A 23,214-nucleotide genomic window follows, 5' to 3' on the forward strand; every position below is an offset into this window, starting at 1 on the left:
CATAATGTACCGTAGTATTTGATAAGAAAAAGGGGTTGAGAATTGTCGAGGCTGGTGAATAGATTTGTCAATCACATTGCATTCGTATTCCTTCTCGACTACCTGCCTACCTATATTTTCGAATCAATAGTAATCCTCGGCGTAAGTCTTAGTCACAATGGGATTCCTCCAAAATATGCAATTCTGGGCGAGAAAATCTGCCGTACGGAGCGCCTGGCGGGGCCATCGAGATTGTGTTGTCTTGCGCTATAGTCACCCATCCAATTATTAAGTAGTGCTTATCAACAACCACTTATAGTTACAGGAGGCTTTGGTGGGATGATGTAATTTGCATATAAACTTGGGGGAAGACAAGAGCATTAGTGGTTGGTACTACCCATACGCATCGGACTTTGAAGTAGGCTGCGGAGTTTCTGACTCTTCCTTATCGGGTGACATACTGGACAAGATGAGGCTCTGCAAAGAATAGTTCGAATACGTAGGTTGGGTACTTATGTAGTCTTAGAAATAATCATGCTTATTTATTCGACACCCCTGAAATGAAATATTTGAATCCGCACAGCAATATGTCCCATATTGTGAGGTACACAATGCCTTACCACAACTTCAATATAGATTATATAGATAAAGGCAAACTTAAGGCAGCCTTGAGGCAAATTTTAAGCGGCAATCAATTTTCAGAACCAGTCAGTACGCCTTAAAACACGGCGATGATTCCAATCATCATCAGTAACAGACTAATTGGACTTATAGACCGCCGCTCACGGGGTATATCAGGTCTGGGTCCCCGATCCTGGGCTGAGTGCTGTCAGATATTACCCTCAATAGGTACCTACCTTATAGCATTTTTATTCTGACTCATTAGTAGGCGCAATATGAGTGGATCAAAACACAGGCTAAGAAGCATTACGAAAGTCAGGACTGATGGCCTTCTCTGAAATTCATAAAGAATTATATATGGGTTCCCCTGTTAAAACTAGGGCTGGAGTAGGAGATCTGGAACCACGTAAACGCCTTTAATATACATTTTTCCATATATCAATATAAGAAATACCTATTGTTACCAGGATAAACTAGCTGAAACAACCACAGCAAGTATGAGTGCGACTATTTGACCATGGGAGTCGATAAGCTGTGCAAATTGTCTCACCTTCGCTTTCAATAGCATGAAGTTAGACCTTGGATTTATCCATGTATGAGGCCTTCCGGTGCCGTAGTAATCTTGGTTCTTGATACACCTTTGTAGAAACCGCTGTAGTGTATTAACTACTACAGGACATCTGCATCTCTCCTCTGGGTCAATGATTAACATTTACGTTTCAACAAAGTCCAGGAAATCATGTATAAACTGAGAGCACCGTGGCTCTCTTCGGAGGTGCATGATCCACTATAGACATATTAGTTGGGCAACGTCTTTCGTAGTTTTATATTTATGTTTTATTTCACCGTTATTCAGATGAGGAGAAAGATGGTTGGGTAAATGCCTACCTCCGAGACCCTCGGCTTCACCATATGAAATTGTCGTCCCGTAAGTAGCTCACTCTTTGTAATGTAGAACTTGTCATCGCCGGCGAAACCTTCAATCAATTGCTTGGGCTCGTCTGCTGAACGAGCCAGGGGGAAATCGTTGCAGACGCTCTTGCCACCCCGGACATACCATGTAATTAAATCAAGATAGAGACATCCAAATGCCCAAATGTCAATCGCTGGAGAGCCCCTATTTCCTGGAAGATCAGATTCGGGTGCTCGGTATGTATTACCCCTGACCAATATATCGTTGCCTCTCATTGACATATATCGATGGAATTTGACGGTGCCGAAGTCAGAGATTTGCAAAAATCCAAGACCAGAAGAATCAGTCACTTGAGATACACTGTCTGTGTTGCGCGTGTCATCTATGAGATGACTTGGAAGTCTTTTAAACCAGAGAATATTTTGTGGTTTTATATCACCATGTATACCATGGTTTGGTATGTGCTGGGACCCGAGTAATGAAGTTGCTACACCCGGTGGTGTATATGTATACTTGTGGATTTTGTGTAAGGCTTGTGCAATACCCAAGCACTCCTGTGCAAGCCATAATGCTGGTATTCCTTTTGGTTCTGGGTTTTCTTCCCAGTTGTTCATAAGATTCCCATCTGCTGCCGGGAAAAGGAGATAATATTTGCCGTTAATTTCGTAAGTAGCCACTTAAATAATAGGAGTTAGTCATTGTTCGAGTAACTACCACCCGAGGAAATAATTAAAGAAAATTCAAAATACGACTCATGAGTAGTGGTCTGTTGATGGATCTAGGGGGATATGGCCTAAGGCAGAACATAATAAGAATAATGCGAACTGGACATACATAACTTCACAATGTATCGCTCGTTCCTTTGGCAAAAGCGTTTCAATGCTTGAACTTCTTGGTCAAAGCTCTTTCTGTAGTCCTTAGGGTCGCCCTGTTTCTCATTCTCATCCCATACCCTAATGATCTCCTTGACGGCGAAATCAGCTCCTAGATTATCCTTTGAAGTTATTAGTCGAGCCTATTCCTTAACTGGCCTTAGTTGAATAAGGTTATCGGAGATTGAGACTGTATGATCTTACTTTATGAATTGGGAAATTATGGTGTGCTGGGTGAATCTTCACACGTCGAACAGTGGAAAAGAAACCCTGGTTTAGATATGCGGGATTTCCACGATCATCCGTCCCCGGCTTAATAAAGGGGAGTACATCGTGGGGACTTAGCTGGTATAAGTGAACCTTTTCTCCTAGATGCTCTGCTCTAGAAAAGAATGTGGCACATACAATCCATTGTTGACTTTGGAAAAAGTCAATCTGACTTGCCGACCAGTTATTAGCTGTCTGTAGCCGATATAATGGCCCGGGATCCTCTTCATTGTGTCTTGCAACAAGGAAGGTACTCCCTCGGGTATTCCATGGCTTCAAAGGTAAATCCCAATCTTTTATTCCCTCGTCCAAGAAGTCAGGCATAAGCTGAACCTCGCCCATGAGAACCAAGATCGCAAAAATCTTTTGGTATGATGTATATTGCGTCCTATCGTTTTCGATTATCTCTTGTCTCTGGCAGATGCGCTGGGCAGAAATGTGTTCATGACTACGAGAAAGCTGGTTGTGGACTGCTTTCTCTGTGACAATCATGTCCAGTTTGTCCAAAGGAAGGAATTTTTTACCATCTGCAGAATCAATCATGGCGTCTCGTAGTTGTTTCGCCATATTATCTTGCTCGTTGGTTTCTGACCAACTACCTGTCCCCGCGACTGTGCGTTCCTGTGATTCAGGCAGTTCTGAGTACCGAAAAAGATCTTCTCGATTATCCCGAAGTCTCTCGCTATTACCCCTATCGTTAATAGTGCTAGGATATGAATGCCCGATCCAAGACGCATCCGACTTGGCATCCTGATTATTTGTAGCATCACTGGGAGGATTCACAATCACAGCGAAGTCGTCGGGTCGAGTAAAAGCACTCTCACTCAGAGGACTTCGCTCTGACTCCCGCTGGTTGATCTACCAGTTGTTAGCCTGAGACTGCAAAGTACCTAATATAACTGATAACTGACAAACTGTGTTATTTCAGATGGGTCGACAATGGCCTAAAAGGTATAGATTAGAGAAATTCGTGTGATTGGCTAAATGGTAGATGAATACAGCTTCACCACTAGGTAGATTTTTATTTTGGTATGATTGGATCTCCATTTCGGCTCAGCTTCGTGCGGCCTATAGACTAATAAGAATATACAAGCCTAAGGAATTGCTGCCACTCCAAAGAAAGGTCTATCTTGGCCTTAAATACCAAGTGGCTTCGGAAATAACGAGGTTGTGACGGCCTATGCTGACTTTTAAGCCACCACCAAGGCTCATATCCTCTCAACCTTTTACCTCTTAATTGTGAGAAGAAAACTTGAAGGTGATACGGACAGCCAGCCACGGGCTGATTTTGTCTGACCCAAGACTTTTAGCCTCCGCAGAGTGTGAGATATTATGCATGAGCGTATCATTCGGCCCCTCGAGCATAAGTATCAACGTATATCGGGCCTCATTTCAATTGGACAACATTCTCCAAAGAGGTGTACCAAATTCATATGGTGGTGGCTAAGGCTTAGTATTCTTAGACATAGCCATCAATCTTGATTTTTCTTTTTAGATAGTAGGGGACCGATATTGAGTTTTGTCGTCAAAAAGCCATCAACAAGTTTCACAATCGAGGAACCGTCGCCTTCTTGCTTCTACAGATGCTCAACTAGTTACAATTACATTTTACATCGCAGAATAGTATACCGACTCAAAATTACATACATAAGCGCCACAATGCAACACCTTTTTGCCGTCTCAACACGCAACGTTGATCCCGCACGGCTCTCAGGCGAACTGAAGAGTATATTTGGACGTGGTGGGTACCGCATCGAAATGCGACACAGTACCTATAAGGTATATGGAAACTATCAGTTGACAGAGGTATGTAAGATATCAAATGATAGCATTTATTGGCTCTGATAAATAATAGAATGACTATTCTCAGCTCTACAAGCACATTTATTGATGAGAGTACTCTTATTGAATACTACGATATTGTGTCAAAGGAGAGCCTAGTAACGAGATAGGAAAGTTACGACTTAGGGATTTGATTTTTCTTTTTTTGTTTTGTACTCTCAGAAATTCCATCATGTCCACGGGATTATGCGCATAAAATAGTTTGAATAACGATTACCGGTTCTTACAATGGGTCTTAATTCCATTTAATGAACTGCAGGTAATGCATAGGCTGGTCCTGGGGAAGATGTATCACATTCAGGAATTGTTTCAATGGCACACGGTCATTTAACAGGTATTTTGATTAGACTTTCTCATTAGGCCAACTCTATCCATTCTTTTGAATTCTTAGATAGTATAAATACCTATATAAACAAGTCATCTATCCAAGGTAACATGAGTCAAATGAGATCAGGGAATATATATACGCCTGATGTCGAAGTAACGTGACAAGTAGTACTATGTCTTGTAAGTTAGGAGTAGATCTACTATGATTGGATAGGTACCTACCTCCCTATATACAATAGGCATGCAGCGCCCTCGAAACAGGATAGGAGGGCAGGCGTCAGTAGTTCAACTACACCATGCTAACATTCACTCTACTTGTGACCCTAATCAAGGGTTCTTTCTGACACATACAGTACGGAATATCAAAATCACAAGTAGTGTCACGGTTCGTATGGGGTTGATGAGCCATATAGAGGCTTAGGGGCAATGCACCGTATCGAGCGTCACCGAGTGAAGATATGGTATAAGTATGGTAACAATATATTGTATGTCTAGGAGAGTAAGTTATAACTGGCTATCTAACGAGTGTTTTAGGTGGGTAAATAGAGTAACATAGCTAGCCCTACCTTCATCCTTAATAAGTAGATATGAAATAAAGTTTGACCCTATAAGTAGTAAGCCGCAGTTAAATGAGCGATACTTATTGATAGAGTAAAACAAGTAGTGTACGAAAGGTAGTAATGCTCAGAATGAGCCCCGTTACATATCTTTACCCCAGACTCCGTGGAACCCATAGCCCATGACAATAGGCATTCTGGCCCTTCCCATCTCCTCCATCGTAGTGGCGTTCAAAACAACCAGGGAGCTCTTCCTCGCAGCCGAATCCAAGGCAGTGAATAGTAATACACCGTCATCCTCAGCTGTAGCCTCTGGAGCTGGTACAAAAATAGGCTCGGACGGGACATGCTCTTTGGCTGGAGACCAGATCTTCCACTCCCTATTATGTGTATCCACTTTGATCAGCGAGTCGATGAAATATCCTGGCTTCTCCACATGGACACCCCAGGTATACCTGTATGGCTTCCCCGAGTATGCTTCATTGATTCTCGCGAGTTCAATATTAGCCTCAGCATAGGGAAGACTGAATACCCTCTCGGCAGGATAAGTCTCCAGTGACGAATTGTTGTTGATGGGTATCGAGAAATTCCGATGGGCGGGCAATCTATACCGGGTGAAAGTTGCAGCAACATCATTCTTCGAAGAGGCACCTTCCTTGGTTCCGAGGTTCGCCCTGAGGTTCGCAATGCGTGCTGCTGACAGGAAATCTAAGTTTTCCATGCGCGGTAGATCAAGATTGATGGCTCCTGATTTATCTTCAAAGCTGTTTACTTGATGAAAAGCAAAGAATGCGTCGTCCGAAATATACTTGGAGGTCACGCCGCCTCCGGTTTTAGGTACCACGTAGAAGAGGGTCTTTCGGTTAGGATCCCAAGGACCAAGCCTACTCAGGAGGTTGGTACCGTCTTGTTTGAAATCGGCTTGCCAAACTATAAGTATGAGGTAGTTTTCGGTGCTGAATAAAGTGTGTATGTAGGCGGGCGGTGCGTCGGTGATGGTTGCGAGTACGCTTACTTCTCCTGTTGGGCCGACGCCGAAGATCTTGTAGGCGAGGGGACTGGATGATGTGTCAAGTACGTAATTATAGACTGATCCATCAGAGCCGTGGGCCGGGTGAGCTGCTAGGCGCCCACCATCAGTCCCTAGCACCCCCTCGTCAGATGAATCAGCGGCAGAGTAGGTAAAGAGCTCGATAGGCTCAAGTGTGACTGGGTCTATCTGTTGTAGAGGATTACCCTCGGTAGTCATGGCAAGAGTCAAAAAGGGGCCGCCTTCACTTGTTGTATTACGCTCAAGACCAGGATAGTTAGGTATCCAGGCCACGTTGACGTTATTTGTACTTTTATCGCCTGGGCTGTAGGTGCGGTTCCTAAATTTGGTTTCGAGGGCACCAAAGATGACCTTGCAAGGGTCGACACCGAAAGACCCCCCCGGGTAACGTCCCGTTTCCTGAATAAAGTCCATCAGCTCGTCGGATGCATTACGACTACGGTAGGTGACCTTTCCGTCGGCAATTTCGAAGCGATGATTGCGACTGAATCCGTCGAACCAGTGCTCAGCCGTGAAGTTGCCAACATCCCAGGTGGCAGAGGCTCCACGGTATAGCGACCCTGTCAGCCAAGTAGGAATGGTACCCTCAACGTCGAGTCCCGTGGGCTGCTGAACTTCTGGAGTGCAATAAAATCCCCAAGTTAATGGGTTGGAGTCTGGCGGAGGACAACAGTCATACTCAGCCTGTGATTTGACAAGCTGACCGGTGGCAAGAGCAATTATAAGGTGGTATCTGAAAGACATGATAGTGAACTTAGCAAGTTGTGTGATGGTGTTGTGACTCGATGCATCTTCAAATTCAGTATCATGTCGCACGCATGGACTTCTTATATGATTTCCAGCTTACTATCTCAACTCTATGATCATCATACTCCTTATCTCCTAATTACTTGAAACTGAGCAAGCCGTAGTGCGTACATGCGAATGCGAGTCTTCGGATGCATGATAGAGAAAGTCTTACGCAGCATATCCAACGATTATAGTCTTGGCCACGGCGGTGTTGAGTTTTAACCACTTATGTAAAGTTATGAATTAGATCCTTCGCTGTTTTGGGGGACGAGAAGCAACGTGAAAGGAAGTTGGTTCTGATAGCCTGGTACGTAGCAATCGAGGCTTAGATCTTCATGGGTCTTAGAAATGCGGCTTTTACTCTTCTGCTATTGGCTTGTTGGTGCGAATCCGACAAAATGCGACACGCGGATGGAAGTTAGGCCGAGTTAATAAGACTATCCACGGGGGGCACGTACTGTAGGACTTTAATTTCAGACCAGAGCACAACTCTGATTGGCTAAAGTTACATTTTATGTGACTCTTAGAATTATGAGAGGTAATTAAGGAGATGAAGCGCTGATGGAGATGAATAGACTCTAGTTGTTAGCATAGGTACCTACCTTACGTACCTCTTGTTGAGGCTACTATCCATTACATCATGTATTAAGAAGTATGGTTTCTAGGAACCACGATGAAAAGAATAGCGGTTAGTAGAATCTTTTCCATATTAGATAAAATAAGTACTCTAATGATATTATATTAATAAACATCAAAACTGGCTACTAGCCTATCGAGATAAAATAAGTCGTCATTAATCTCAAAAGAAGAGTTACCTAAGGAATCAACAATAGTAACGAATTCGTGTAGTTGACGGGTACTCGGCGTTTTGATCTCAATTAGCTGATCTTCGACTCCCCCATAACTCTAAGTTCCTCCTATTTCTATCCTTTATTATTTGCCTAGCTTCGTCGTTCTTGGCCATCATATGCAAGAATTCCAACCAGCTACACTAGTGTTTAGACTTGGCAAACTATTTCGCTCACTGCTTGCTCCGGGTATATGTTAACACACTGCTTGAAGAAACAATCGAAATCCCAGTAGCTATTTCACGAACAATTAGGTCATAGGCTACAATACATAAAGACGATATAGTTTTAATAGTCGTTCCAGCATCAATTTTAGTAATCAAACCTACTGAGTCAACTTCGAAACAAGAAGTGTTGACTGCAAATTCTTAAAATCGGCCGGACAATATTGTTATAAATAAGAGATTTCTAATTTGTCTTTAAAATATATTGTAAAATATGTAAAAGCATACTTAAAAGCTGAGAGGTACCTAAATAGTCATTGCCATTTCAGTCTCCTCGACCAATAAAACGCCACCGCCTTCCATCATTATCCCGCGCTCTGACCTTAACCTCTATATCTTCGTCTGGGATCTGTAAGGATGCCATCATGGGTGTCCTCTCCCATTTCGGTTCTACCCATCTGTCCCCTATCGCTGGCTCAACATCAAATTTCAACACCATCATCGCCACAAAAGCTAAGATCTCAATCGTCGAGAAGTGTCGACCTGGACATAATGTATGGCCCCCGCCGAATGCAAGGAATGCTGCTCTGTCATACGCCTTTCTTTTATTCGACCCATTTTCCCTTCCTGCTTCTACACTTCCCAGTATAAACCTACGGTGATTAAAACGTTCAACGTCCTCTCCCCAAGCTGAAGTGGACGAATGGTGTAACGGCTGCGGTACGATGACCAGTCCCCCCTTTTTCAGAAGATACTTTCCGTCAAGTAGATGGTCCTCAAGACAAAGGCGGACGGCCGCAGCCATGGTTCGGAAGCGGAGAGTCTCCTTGAGGGTGCTGTGGAGTACAGGAGCGTGCGTGGGGAGGAGTGATAGATCCAAAGTTCTCGTCTTTTCGACATAGGGATCAGAGGTATCAACGACCAATCTCTCCAATTCCTCCCTCACTTCACTCAACACAGCCGGATCTGAATAGAGATGCCAAAGAAGCCACCACGTGGTCGGAGCCGTAGACCCGTTGATAGCGTGCGTATGCCCGATCTCAAAACGTGCTAGGTCTTCGGTAGTGAAGCCATAAGAGACGTGGTGGGTGTGTGCAGCGCGGATGAAATCTGACGCAGTTTCGGGCCCGTTGTTCTTAAGGTAAGACACGAAAGACATGGCGAGAACTTCACGAGCTTGAAATGCCTTGGGAGAAGTGAGGGGCTTGAGGGGGGAGAGGGCGATGGAGAGGTAAGATGGTTCGAAAATTCTGTTAAAGAGAGAGTAGGTAAGCAGAAGAAATGCTGGGTGTATAATTTCTATCACTGGCCTTATACTTACCTCCAGGCAGATTCAACAACAGGATCTCGGTAAGGGTTTTTTGGCCCAAAGACTGCCTCAGTTGTTGCCATGAGTATTTCATGGCGCGTCCATTCGTACAGCTTGATTTTGGTGTAAGCCGCATTGCCTTGCTCCAGTTTATTTATGCTATTAGCCATGACCTTGACTGCTGTTTAAACCATGGAATCGAGCGAAGGCCCAGGTGCCATCACGCGTGCCATTATTGGCATCAACCCAACGACAGAATTTCTATCACTAGTGATATCCCTCTGGAGGATATCTGTGCCAGCCTGGCTCATGCCTAGGGCTGTGTGGCCTGCGCTTGCCATGATCGGCGTAAAGCTGATAGTTCGCCATTGTCGTTGCAATATCGGGATTAGCTCCGTGGCATTGATGATGTATGCCCGTATTTTAGGGAGACGTAAGGTATAGATTGGGAGTCGATTACCCTCTTTCCTATTCACTTTGTCAGAGTTAGACCTCACCAACAAGGCTAGTTATGAAGAGAACCTGATGCGGTTGTAGTAAAGCGTTTTATATTTGATGATACCCATTATAGGACTTAAGAAGGGTATGGACCTCTCGGCCAACGGTGGCTCACGCGCATCCTGCGTCAAGTTCAAGGCGAATTGAAGAAATCCGTATATGGCTGCAACGCCTAAAGCTACGAAGACGAGAGTAGATGGCATATCGTTTAGGTTCCTTAGGCAAGTTGACCTCTAGAGTAAGGTTCTCCTGAGAATAATCAAGAGTTGTTTTGTAAGAGTTGGCGATTGAATATCAATCTTTCACTTATTCTTATATCGGGGACCTCAAGTCTCACTACGTATAGGTACCTCTTAGTAATTCGATGCGACTTACAAGTAGCCCCCAGTGATTTATGCGGCTTCTTACATGCGGCGCAGTTTCACATCCCACCTTGGCACGGTGAGGTGGTGCTGAGGGACTGTGTCTTATAACTACATGACCTTAGGTACATATATGTTTGTTGGTTGGGCATTCATAAGCAATACTATCTTGAACTTATGATAAAGCTACCGTAACCTACCTAGGTATATAGTACCCGAACTACACTAATAAGAAATATGGCTATGTACTTACCCTCCTTACCTGAAAGTTAGGAAGATATATACCAGGTGAATACTACCTTAAGTGTTATTTCCAAACACCATGCATTTTATTAGCCATAAAAATATATTTCGTATAAAAGCATGTATTTAGTAAACTATTAGAAATCTTTAAACTACCTATTTTCCAAGTTACAAGGTCATCAAACTATCCAACTTAAGATAATAGAATTGTATCCATTATACGTACCTGGTAATTTGCCATTTTTCATGATATTATAAATGAGATTACTGTTTGAAACACTTTTATTAAATGTAAATAACTGTTAATTAACCATTACTGAGAAAAAGAAACACTACCCTCGCGTCTCCCTTATGATAATTTTGTGCAAATTGCTGACATTCGATTTCCCTCGACCTTTCTCACTCTCTACCCTTCGTTTAAAGATGAACACCCTAAGATAACCTGGCACTCAGGAGCTCCCTTTTCAGCCTTCTCCGCTTCTGTCGAAGAAAAAGGGTTGTCAGCCGAATTTTCAGCACGGTGCTCTCTTTCCTCCGCTACCCGCTTAATATTTAACCACTCCATGGCGCACGATGCCGGGACGGTTAGACAGGCACCTGCAAGACCAAGAATGATAGTTCGGCGTACTGCTATGCCATAGGCCCAGCGTAGATCTTGAAGGAGTTGTATATCCCCGGCGGCTACGGTGGCCAACCCCGTAGCACCTGCTTGTATCACGGCGGCGGGAGATACAAGTCCGTCGGTGTACTGAGGAACCGCGACATTGAGTCCGTCAATCAACAGTGTTTGACCGATAGCTGTCCCAATGGCACTGGTTTTTCTGGTTACTTTAAAACTAAATCGTGTAGCTAATAGAATATGACAACATACCCAGCAAGATGAAAAGAGAATACAGCGATTGCTTTCACTAAGTTAGCCTTTTGTTAGAGTAAGATGAACCAAGGAGCTATGAACAAACCATTGCCGGTGGCGACATCTTCAGGTCTATATGGCCCCTTATTAGTGTATTCTTCATTTAATACTTGCATTATTCTAACATACTCTAGAACAGCTTGCAAGGCTGTATATGGAATCTGAGCTGCCATACCGAGCCCGAGCCCGATTATTACTAGATATGCGGCCCATTCCACAGTAGGAGTGGTTAAGTCAACAGTAGCGAGAAGTCCTGATCCGATGCAACAGAGCGCTCCACCAGCTATCATATATGGTACCTAGGGAAGGGAGAAAGTACAATCAGTAACTTGTAAGGTATGTGCTTGCTCTTCAGGTTATACTTACATAGTATCCCCACTGCGAAACCAACGCACCCGTGACGACAATAGCACAAATCTGTGGGCCGACAAGTGCGATATATCGTATTCCACTCTCGGTGGTGGATACTCCCTGAACTGACTGAAACAAAATCGGGAGGTAATAGCCATACTAAGAAAAGGAATTAGTAGCCAAAAGGAGACTATCATATCTCCACCGTCAACTCTCCCCGACCGTAGACAGATACTCACAACCACAGAGATGATACCATAACCGACGAGTGTTATCGAGCCCATATAAATAGTTCGGTTCCTGAGAACCCTAAGTGGAATAAGAGCGAGATCCTTGCGTTTCACTAACCAGAAGATCAAGCCAACCGTTAAGACTCCGAAAACGACGAATAAACCAATGATGCGACCATTATTCCAAGGGTACGCCTGGCCGCCCCAGGTAAGCACGAGCAGAAGACAACATATTGAGCCAAGGAAGAGGATGAGGCCCACGAAGTCCATGTGTCGGATCTTCTCATATATGGATAGGTTTCGAGTAGTCTGATTCAAGGACGATCCTGAGATATTGACAAAGAAGAAAATTATGATCAGGACGCAGGCACCGGCCGGAACATTTCTGTGTCAAATTTTATTATATGTGACGAGGAAGGACGTAGAAAAAAGTCCACACAGTGTAAATAGGGTTAAGAGAGAGATACTTACATCCAAAAGCACCATCCTATATGAAAAGGAGTCAGCGGATTAGACCATTAAACATCGATCTTTTTTTGATCTAAGTATGTTCTCCAGAAAAGACTTACGCCAACCAATAAACTCGGTAAGAGCACCGCCAATGACTGGGCCACAACAGACGCTCAAGGCCATGGAACTGACCACAATTCCGATGTAAAGAGGAACCTTGTCAACAGCAACGACAAGTCCGATTATAGCGAGTGCCCCTTGAAGCAGACCGGCCGCTCCGAGGCCCAGAATAGCACGTCCGACGATGAGAACATCGGACCGGGGTGCCGCAGCCGAGATGATCGATCCAACTGCAAATACGTGTGTTAGTTTCGTTTCTAATATCTCTTAATTCCACTCTAAATTCTTTCCTTCAATTGCTGTTTCTAATAAACGCACCTTCGAATATCGACAATGATATCATATATACCACCTTGGGGTTAAAAAACTTATTCAGATTGCCGAATAAAGGTTGGAACGCAGTTAGGGTAAGCATATAGGCCGAGCCATACCAGGCAACATCTGCTAGCGAGCGAAACTCGGTGGTAATTGGAGGTATGGCGACCCCAATGATATTAAGGTCAAGACCAAACAAGAAAGTGCCTAGGCAAAGGCCACCTATGATGGCGAAGAGACGTGTAGATGGTAATGATGGCAAAGATGGCGAGTTATCATGGTCTCTTACCGCACTTTCATCATACTGCTCCTCTTCTTGGTTTACGTACTGTCTGGCCATGGCCTCTTAGGATATGATAGTTGGCTAAGAGGGAGGATGGAGAGAATGTAGGTAGGCTATGGACAAAATGAGTGTGCAGATACTATTGGGACCATGTTTTTGATCTCATATTTCCTGAATATGTATTTAGGCAACCTATATTCATCTACCTAGGTAGGGAGCAATATCCCTTTCCTACCTATGAAGTAGATTGGAAGTACCCCAGCAGTACTCTCTACATGTAGGTACATATTCAGAGACATGTTATGAGATAATCATTCAAATGAGGCCAAGAAGGGCGGTGCACTTGGCATTAGATCCGTATGCACATATTTTTTGAATACGGGCCGAGCCGTGCAAATGGCCGGCTCGGCTACCGACGACTTACATATGTTAGGTAACTACCTAATATTAACTCTCATTTTAGCATGTGGTGTCGTACGTCTGCAACGCTATCCGATAGGTATAGCCAATAATATTCATAATAGATCCATATTGCATAATTCTCTCATGAAGCTGAGCCTCATGTATCTAATCTAGAGGTAGATCTCGGCACCAATGAACCCGGAATCGCTACTGCAATATGCTACAACTAAAATCTTACTTGCTGTCGGAGAGCATAGTGTCTACTGTTATCACCTCCAACACCATGCATCTTCTAAGATGGTTGACCTAACAACGAGGCGTGACTTTATTCTTACTACATTCACGATTAGGCTAACTTATCGTACACCCTCCTCTCCTCCCTTCTCTTGTCTATCACCATTGGCACGTCTCTTCTTCGATATCGTAGCTTTATATTATAATTAATTCTGGCTACTTTCTTCCATGATATATCCCCTTTCTAACTGGTAGTTTTCTTATCTTCCATCTCTTTATCACTATACTCTACAATCTTATTAAAATGAGTACCAACGGGCAATTAGTTGTGATGCCTCCACCTGCAGTCCCATATACTACCTATATTATCACTATGTGGGCTTTAGTCACCGTGTCGGGCATCACGCTGGGCTGTCGTCTCTTTTCACGTTTTCAAGGGCCTCATCGTCTCTTCTGGGATGACGGCCTTGTAATTTTTCCCTGGGTTTTGAGCCTGGCCGTTGCCGCGTTATGGCAATGGGCGGCTACGGACATGTACTATATCATGAATGTACAGGCTGCGTTGGACGTCTATAATCCGAACACATACATGGTTAGCCTCAGAAACTGGCTAAATGCGTCGCTCATTGCCGAACTCTTCTTCTATACAGCCTTGTTTTCCATTAAGCTATCGTTTCTCCTCTTCTTTCGCCGCTTGGGTAGCGGGATAGCCCACTTCAAGTACATCTGGTGGCCAGTGCTTATCGTCACCTCCGGAAGCTATTCCAGCGCTGTCGGAAACGTCGACTATAAGTGCCTCGTCGGGACCATCGAGCAAATCACTGGAGTGTGCCAGCAGGAGCATGAGATCGCATTCACGTCAGCAACCCTCAAGGCTAATGCTGCCCTAGATGTTTTTACTGATTTTATGAGTTCGTATATCTTCCTTTTCGTCTTGAGTAAAGGCTTGCTGACTCTTTAATTCTTTTTACAGTCATGCTTCTCCCTACAATCCTGGTATGGAATACTCAGATAAGGTGGTCTAAGAAACTGGCACTCATTGGACTTTTTTCGCTCTCTATCATTACTATAGTCGTTGCCATAGTTAGGGCGGTCATGGTAGATTCAGAAAGACGACCCGATGGCAATCCTGATGTTACTTGGCTCTGGTTCTGGAGTGCCATTGAGCCATCCGTTGGTACGTTTTAGTCTCTCACTGTTTCGCTATACGTTTGATTTGCGCACTACACTACGGTATCATACTAAAAAGAAAAAGCTATCATGGTGTGCTGTGGGTCTGCCTTTCCGCAGCTTTTTACTGCATCAACGTGTAGCTCTAAGAAGCCCCATTTCTCCCCATCCGAGACATACCTTCGCATGATGTCACGAATCCGTTCCTCGCGGAAGCAGCAGCATAGTGGAAATGAAACCACTTGGCTTGACCTCACAGAGGTGTCTCAGAATAGCAGAGGCGAATTTGACAGCTACTGCAGTACTACGGTCGTCAACAATAGTCACGTTCGTGACACCGACCCCGAGTTGGGATATGGGAGTATAGTCTTTCAGGCGAATAGCCCCGAGGAAGACCCTATACTTGTTCCGCGTGGTCCTGGCACGATACCCGGAACTCATACGTACATTGGTACAACGTCGCAGAATACAGTCGTAAGCCCCGAGAACCGGATCACCCAACACTTCGAATTCGAGATCAAATAAGCCGCCGAGGACTTAGATAGTTTCTCTAATTCATCGTATCAAATAATTTTGCAACAGTAATTATGAGAGTATCATATGTATATTGTGAACTATATTAGGTCCATATGGCGGTAGTTACAGTACCTCTTTCATATAGGTACCTAGGTAGTTTTCCCTTCGTAACGTTGCAACTTAATAATGAGGAAATGTTAGGGGTAGGCATATTAAGCCAATGAAGAGTATAGACATGTAATATGGGATTCACGAACACAAGGTATACAAGGTATATATTGCTAGGATGTGTCAAGTGGGGTGGGATTTGGGGGCTGAATTAATGTTACATTTTGTATGTGATACGAAAACTGTCTACCTATCTATAGGTGAGGGTAGTAGCACCAACACGGCTAGAAAGCGCCTGGCGCCTTAATGAAAAATCCTACCATACTTAAGTCCATATCTTAGGTACCTGATATACATACAAGTCTGACTGCGACATGCATAATTGCATCGTGAGGTTACACCAGTTCAGCCTTGTCTCAAACCTCTTCGAAGCCTTTGTCAAATAAAAGACAAATGTAGGATGTAATGCAAGGGAGTAGCAGTAATCGGGATATTGAGATTGGAATTAGTTGCCGAAGCAGTTTGGAAGCGCCTTACCCTCTGTTCACACATTTGGGGGCTGAGTCTTATTTCTTGCACCACTCTGACATTTCGTCCAACATAGTCTATCCTGATACGGGCTTGGGGAAGCATACGGGATTTCGTAGAAATGGAAGTTTGGTATTTCAGTAAGCTGAAATGACTATTTTGTTTGGAGTTTGATAATTATTAAATATATTTGAGTAGTCCATCTAGTTTTAAGCCACTCTATCATTTTATCATACATACCTACCTACCTAGGTACCTAACCTACTTATCTATACATATACGCGTCCTCTTTATCTATTGACTCTGACTACTTGCGCGGCAACTCCCTATCTTCAAGTCTACCTACTTTAGTACATCATGCATTTCCAACAAGGTGCGCCCACAAGCCTGCGAGACATCACCCAGCACCAGGCATTGAGAAATACTACCAACAATGAGGGTATTCCAATGAAGTTGGTAGTTCAAGACTCCCCTCAGATTTCCATAACAACTCTGTTCATGGCTATGATATCGTTGCCGACAATCCACTTCGTGGGGAAGATGAGCGGGTTTCCCCCTTTCTTATTTACGCGTAAGTTCCCATTCTTTAATATCTTAGACTTCAACAAGTAGGGAAAGGAAAGGTGGGTGGTGTCGAAAAAAAGATAGTACTGACCAAAAAGGTAGTTATTTCCATCATCTCGGTATTATACATTATGGTCAGTATTTGCATATGTAACAAAACGAATATGGCTTTTTATAACCCATCCTCTCCTGATACTATCTTCTAAAGCACGTTAATAGGGCAAGATATTTTGCTTTAGCAATCAAACGTACGTCGTACTATAATTAGAGAGAAGAGCGCAGGATAATTGGCTACCTATGTTTTAAAAGGAAGAATATGTAAAGGCCGGGTGCATGTAGCTACGTGGATACATTAGGTAACCTACCTTTATATTAATACGTTAGTTATTTAAAATAAAAGGCTTTTAAGTACCTAACCTAGACTTACTCATAACATGTCAACTGAACAACAAGAACCCGATGCTTAATTAAAACGTTATATATAATCGTATGTTTAATACATGTTAGTGCAAGGTAATATAACTAGTTGCGTTACCCGTCCGCGCAAACGCGTACGGGAGAAAGGGAAGGCAAAACTCACGCCATAAATAGATTTGGCCTTTGATTGACTAGCCACATACCAGCGCACATCCGATGAATTTTTTGTAAAATTAATTAAATTGCTTTATTTTTGGATAAAAGTTTTGATAATTAGTATTGTTAGATAGAGCGCGTTTTGTATAATATTTTTATATTATTTGCACTTTTTACAAACCTTATACGATAGAATAACAAAAGAAAAAGTCGCGAACTGCAAGGCGATTTTAAATATCTAATTGGTTTAAAAAAATTGTGGCAGTACTAATGAAATATATAAGAGTTGATGTTATCATTATGAAATCGCTTATTTTCTGGGCTCAAAACTGAGAATGAAATACCTAGCGAAGTGTCTGTCAGCAGAAAGCATCGAGCAACTGCATGCCAAGCAAGTGGCCAAGCAAGTGGGATAGCGATACCTAGCACACCGATTAATTAAGGTGACAGGGGTTGCTTACTTTATTTACACCTCGCCGAAAAGTAGTGACACCTAGGCGTTTGTCAGCATACCACTACCACCACTACACCATTAAAAGGTCATTTGGTAATAAATTTTATTCTATTACATACATTTTATATGTCGGACAGACATTTATGTCTGACAGCATTTTAGGTTAATTAGCTACCTGTTGCTTTCTCCTAATACGGAACCCAGTCATGTTCTTTGGCGGTAAGGAACCAAAGGGTGCGAACCTCATGTCCGGCTCTACCTTAGTGGCAGATATTTCTATGTCAAACTCCGAAAGCAGTAGTGCAAACGTTACCAACATCTGTTGCTTGGCTAGGTGACGTCCGGGACACATGTGATCCCCACCGCCGTAAGGGACCCACAGACCCAGTAAGCCATCTGTAGAAAATCGGCGCTTCCCATCATCCTTTATGACTACTGCGGGGGTTAGTCCCGGGCGCGTCCAACCTGAATCGACCAAAAAGCGCTCGGCATCGAACTCGTCGAGAGGCTTGTTTAACGTTCTCCCTGCTCGTATCCATGCGTCGGTATCCAGCGCCATAGCCCGGCTATAAGTCATTATGAGGCTATCTTGCGGAATCATATAATCATCGATTTTGATATCCTCGTACCCAGCGATGCGACTGATAGCCACGGCCACATACAAACGCAGCACCTCAGCATATGTGGATTGTAGTAATGGTTGATTTGTGAGCTTCTTCATGTCGAAGCCGGTGGTGTCGTCTTCGCCATTAGTTGTTTTACATTCCGAAATCTCTTTCATCAGCCGCATTTGAAGATCTGGATCTCGGAGCACCTCGAAAAACAGCCAGAACACTGTATTCTGGACATTTGTGGTTGACCTATGGGAAGAGCCTTGTTAGAACATGAGCCGCAAAGAGTAAGACCTAAGAGTACATTTACGTACGCCCATATTAAGCCAACATCCTCGCAAGCTCGAGCATCCGAGTTCATTGCCATTGTTTTGTGTTCGTACTGTTGCCTAACTCTCATGAGTTTCGAACCCCAAAATGGCTCCCAGTCTGGGTCTTCGTCTAAGATATCTGCGAAGTCTACATGCTTCCGCGCATATTCGTGCCATTGTTTGACATATTGAATGAGCCGCCTACGTGCCCGATATGCTTGTGGGTTAAGCCACCAAGGCCGTAGACGGAGAAAGTCAGGTACGTGTTGCGTGAAGATGAGTAGGTCATCAATGAACCTGGGGTTTAACTCCAATAGCTTCAAGCCGAACAAAGCCTCTATCTCAGAAACGAGAGTAGTACGCTGCAAGAAATTGAAAAGATTCGGCAATGATACCCATTCACTTTGGATATCTATATCATTAATTTGGCGATGAAGCATAGTGGAATACCGCCTACTTATACCGTCGAGGTGGCAAGAAGATAGAAACATGTGCAAGTTATGGGATACAAGAAAGGTTATCCGGCGCTCGGGGAGTACATTGCTGTCTTTTCGAGGCTTCAGTCCGGCTCCTGAGCGGTCATCAAGGTAGAGAGAGACAGTCTCATCTGGAAGGTCTACCAGGTTCCGCAATGTGAAGGCAACGGTGGCTGTGTTCGTGGTATGTCTCGAATTTCGAAACAAAGCCTTGACATGCTCAGGCTCTGATAATAGGAAGAACCGGAGCCAGCCGGCCTTAACCTGTAATGGTTTCCTAGAACCGTACCTTTTACTTGGAAGACGTTAGTATCTGAAGTCACGATGGTATGAAGTTGAGTGGGTACCTCAATCTGAAAGCAAAGGCGGCAGGGTCCCAGAGTGCAAAAGCGTGGAAGACTCCAGGGATCCAGTAAGGCACAAGTGGTACTTCCCTGGCGTTGTCGTCATACAAAGCTTTTTGGAATCTAGTAGAGGAAGAGATGTAGGTAAAGCAGAATAGTAGCAATAGCCCCAGTATGAAGCCGGTGGACCATTGCTTGAAGAAGGAATGATAAGGCAACGTATTATCCGAGATAGCTAATGCATGACCCTCATAGGGACGGGAGCAAATCGTATTATTTTTTACAAACAGCATTGAACTCATAATAACTGCACTGTTGAAAGTGATAGAAATATAAAAGTAGTAGTGGTAGAGTAGGTTAGACACAAAGTAAATTTTCCATATAACTTTGAATAAAGCAAAAGTTCATTCCTTTGGGTTTTATATTCTAACTACCTGTTAATAAGAACTAATAAGTAAGTGATGGGGGCATTGCCTCATAACCTGCTTCGGAAGGCATTTGAAATGCCTATCTTCCTCATGCTGCTGACAGACATAGGAGCTAAAAAAAAAATGAAAAAAAAAAAGCTCACAGAGAGAGGAAGCTTAACGATCCCTAGGTACCTTTGTGCCGATATCTTTTGCACGCCGGATCCGCCCGCTGGTGTGGTGGGTTTGAAGTTTCGACATTAATTTAGGTAGGTAACTTACCTAACCTACATATACCTACATGTACCTAGGTATCTCCTAAGGTACCTCTTACCGGTAGGTCGGGACCAACAAGGCTTTTAGGATTATATATGTTGGTAACACAACCTTAGGAAACCTACATATGTAGGTAACTGTAACAGCCTACATGAGAAATCTACCTCCTTACCTTACGTACCTATACTTACCTGATACATTAGGTACATACATGCACTTATCCGTATCCTGCAGACCTGGAAATTGCTCTCACCCCCTTACTGCTACTATCTCCTTATTTTTCCTCTCCTTCTTCTTCCTTCCTCCATTCCTATATGAAACTTGCTACACTTTGTTGCCCAGCCAAAACCCCCTACGCTACTTCAATTATTTCTATAATGTCTTGGTTTACGGTGCTAATAGCACTAATCCCGCTCGTGGTGACTGCGTACTTCACTAGCTGGGTCTGGTCTATATTGCAAAACTATTTGGCCGCTCGCTCAATTGGCATTCCCATACGTGTCATACCCTTCAGTCCTTTCAATCCATTCTGGACTCTTGTCGACCGTAAAATTGTCTTTCTTCTCCGCCGCTTGCCGTACGTTGGAGAGAACACCACCACTCGCTACAATTGGCGTGGATGGGACCTAGAAGATAGATGGAAATCTCATTATGAGATGGGAGATGTCTTTGTTCTTGTGACGCCCCAGTACAACATGGTTCAACTAAACGACCCAGAAGCTACTATGAGCGTCTTCAAGAGGGCTGTAGACTTCCCCAGACCATGTTGGGTAAACGATGTTCTTGGTGTATTCGGTCCAAATATATCTTGTGCAGAGGGTCAATCATGGAAGATGCAGCGGAGAGTCGCAACTCGCTGCTTTAATGAGGCGAACAATGAGATTGTATGGTACGAAACCCTCGGCCTCTCGGATGATATGCTCCGTTATTGGTCCTCCAAGACTTGCGTCAAATCTGGCGCTGAAGATATTCGCACTCTCACGCTCAACGTGCTTGCTCGAGCCGGCTTTGGCAAGTCATTTAAGTTTCGAGGCCATGAGGAGGAGAGACCAGTTGACGAGATCCGATCTATGAGCTATAGAGTGTCATTAGGTCTCATTCTAGAGAACCTCATAGTTATCTTAGCTCTCGGTCCTAAGACGTTAGCGTCTCTTGCCCGGTACTGGCTCCCTTCCAAGCTGAGGACCGTCAACGAAGCTGTCGTCTCGTTTCAGAAACACATGACGACCATGTACGAGGAACAAAAGCGTGCTTTTGCAGCTGGTGAAGAGAACTCAGACAATAATCTTATGACACTGTTGGTCCGCGCCTCACAAGAAGCTGCCAGTGACCAATCAGGGGGGCTGACCGAGAGCGAAATATACGGTAACATGTTCACCTTCAACTTCGCCGGTCATGATACAACAGCCCACAGCTCAACATTCGCCCTATACTTTCTTGCGGCAAACCCCCAAGTCCAGGATTGGATTTCCGAGGAGATCCAATCCGTCCTTGGAGGTCGACAGCCGCACGAGATAGATTATCGTACTGAATTTCAACGTTTTAAACGTTGCTTGTCGGTACTATACGAAACCCTACGTCTTTATACTATTGTTCCCGCCATTAAATGGACTGGCGACCAAGCCACGACGCTTACTGTGGGCGATAGAACTTTACACCTGCCCGCGAAGACTATAATACTACCTAGTTACGGTTCTATGCACACAGATCCCAGGTATTGGGGACCTGATTCGTTGGAGTGGCGTCCCTCCCGCTGGATCAGGCTGGGTTCTAATAAGCCAGGCGACGAGGAAATCGACATGAACCGACGCGGTGTCTTCTTGGGATGGTCCGAGGGCACGCGCGATTGTCCCGGCAAAAAGTTCTCCCAGGTCGAGTTCGTGGCTCTCATGGTGGGTCTATTCAGGCAGTGGCGAGTAGACCCGGTCAAGAAATACTCGGGTGAGAACATCGAGGCTGCGCGTAGACGAGTTTTGGACCTCATTAGGGAAGACAGTGGTTGGATCTTGCTTCTGCAGATACTGCATCCAGAGCGGGCGCCTCTGGTATGGAGGAAAGTATAGTTACAGTGGATAGGAATAATTAGGAGCACGAAACAACAAGGAATATATAGAAGTATAAAACCAAGTATTAATAATGTAAGTACTGTGGGCTAGTATTAGATATTTACAATATATGCACATACCTAATGCAAAGTGTAATGATTGGTGATGATTTTCATCTAGTTGACAAGAGAATATACTCACTCCCGAGAAATCTCAAAAGGAGATGATGGATATATTGCCTTTGCTTTAAGTTTACTTAAGGTTTTGTGTCGAGAGATTTTTAATATGCCTTAAGTTTACTTAAGGTTTTGTGTCAAGAGATTTTTAGTATGTTAAAGGTAAAGCTTTATTAGCCTTGCGCTAGTTATCTCAGCCTTACGCTAATGGGTTTTAAATTAATAAAATTAATTAAAAATATTTTATAAATATATTATTTATTTCTTAATATATTTTAATTATTTTATAATTATTTTATAATATTTTTAATATTTAATAAATTAAAAATTTATTATAAAAAATAATAAAATAATTAATAAAAAAATAAAAAATAATAATAAATATTATATAAATAATTAATAAATATATAAATTAATAAATTTTAAATTTTATATATGATATAAATATAAAAAGAAATTAAAAAAAATTATATTTAAATAATTAAAATTTTTAAATTTATTTAAAAAATTAAAAAATATATTATTATAAATTTATTAATAAATATATTATAATTATTTTTAAATATTTAATATATTTATTAATTATTATTTTATTTTTATAATAATTTTATATAATAATTTTATTATTATTATTTTATTTATTTTTTTAAAAAAAAATTATTAATTATATAAATTTTATTAATTTTATTTTAATTAACTAACTTTATTTTATTTT

At 43.0% G+C, this 23,214-nt stretch overlaps 6 protein-coding genes across 6 annotated transcripts; 2 read left to right on the top strand and 4 right to left on the bottom strand.

Annotated features, from left to right (window-relative positions):
• Window positions 1-5,520: 5,520 nt before the first annotated feature.
• Window positions 5,521-7,173, bottom strand: GL218_06893 (Beta,beta-carotene 9',10'-oxygenase; the record flags this gene model as incomplete). The annotated part of the gene is made up of 1 exon (XM_033583627.1): window positions 5,521-7,173. One exon carries the CDS (start codon window positions 7,171-7,173, stop codon window positions 5,521-5,523), a length of 1,653 nt encoding a protein of 550 aa, XP_033432817.1.
• A 1,382-nt stretch (window positions 7,174-8,555) lies between these two features.
• GL218_06894 (25-hydroxycholesterol 7-alpha-hydroxylase) lies at window positions 8,556-9,709 on the bottom strand (the record flags this gene model as incomplete). Its single annotated transcript, XM_033583628.1, has 2 exons — window positions 8,556-9,480; window positions 9,552-9,709. The coding sequence occupies 2 exons, from the start codon at window positions 9,707-9,709 to the stop codon at window positions 8,556-8,558; spliced, it is 1,083 nt and encodes a 360-aa protein (XP_033432820.1).
• A 1,339-nt stretch (window positions 9,710-11,048) lies between these two features.
• On the bottom strand, window positions 11,049-13,361 carry GL218_06895 (putative HC-toxin efflux carrier TOXA; the record flags this gene model as incomplete). Its single annotated transcript, XM_033583629.1, has 9 exons — window positions 11,049-11,454; window positions 11,514-11,544; window positions 11,602-11,627; window positions 11,685-11,854; window positions 11,922-12,065; window positions 12,146-12,521; window positions 12,608-12,623; window positions 12,706-12,936; window positions 13,025-13,361. 9 exons carry the CDS (start codon window positions 13,359-13,361, stop codon window positions 11,049-11,051), a joined length of 1,737 nt encoding a protein of 578 aa, XP_033432819.1.
• Window positions 13,362-14,313: 952 nt separating this feature from the next.
• On the top strand, window positions 14,314-14,901 carry GL218_06896 (uncharacterized protein; the record flags this gene model as incomplete). The annotated part of the gene is made up of 1 exon (XM_033583630.1): window positions 14,314-14,901. The coding sequence occupies one exon, from the start codon at window positions 14,314-14,316 to the stop codon at window positions 14,899-14,901; it is 588 nt and encodes a 195-aa protein (XP_033432822.1).
• Window positions 14,902-18,016: 3,115 nt separating this feature from the next.
• Window positions 18,017-19,888, bottom strand: GL218_06897 (Cholesterol 7-alpha-monooxygenase; the record flags this gene model as incomplete). The annotated part of the gene is made up of 3 exons (XM_033583631.1): window positions 18,017-18,713; window positions 18,779-19,546; window positions 19,599-19,888. The coding sequence occupies 3 exons, from the start codon at window positions 19,886-19,888 to the stop codon at window positions 18,017-18,019; spliced, it is 1,755 nt and encodes a 584-aa protein (XP_033432821.1).
• A 767-nt stretch (window positions 19,889-20,655) lies between these two features.
• GL218_06898 (Cytochrome P450 3A13) lies at window positions 20,656-22,341 on the top strand (the record flags this gene model as incomplete). The annotated part of the gene is made up of 1 exon (XM_033583632.1): window positions 20,656-22,341. The coding sequence occupies one exon, from the start codon at window positions 20,656-20,658 to the stop codon at window positions 22,339-22,341; it is 1,686 nt and encodes a 561-aa protein (XP_033432825.1).
• Window positions 22,342-23,214: the final 873 nt, after the last annotated feature.

The sequence above is a fragment of the Daldinia childiae genome, assembly GCF_008694065.1.
Source record: "Daldinia childiae strain JS-1345 chromosome Unknown Scaffold8, whole genome shotgun sequence".
Taxonomy (NCBI): Eukaryota; Fungi; Ascomycota; class Sordariomycetes; order Xylariales; family Hypoxylaceae; genus Daldinia; species Daldinia childiae.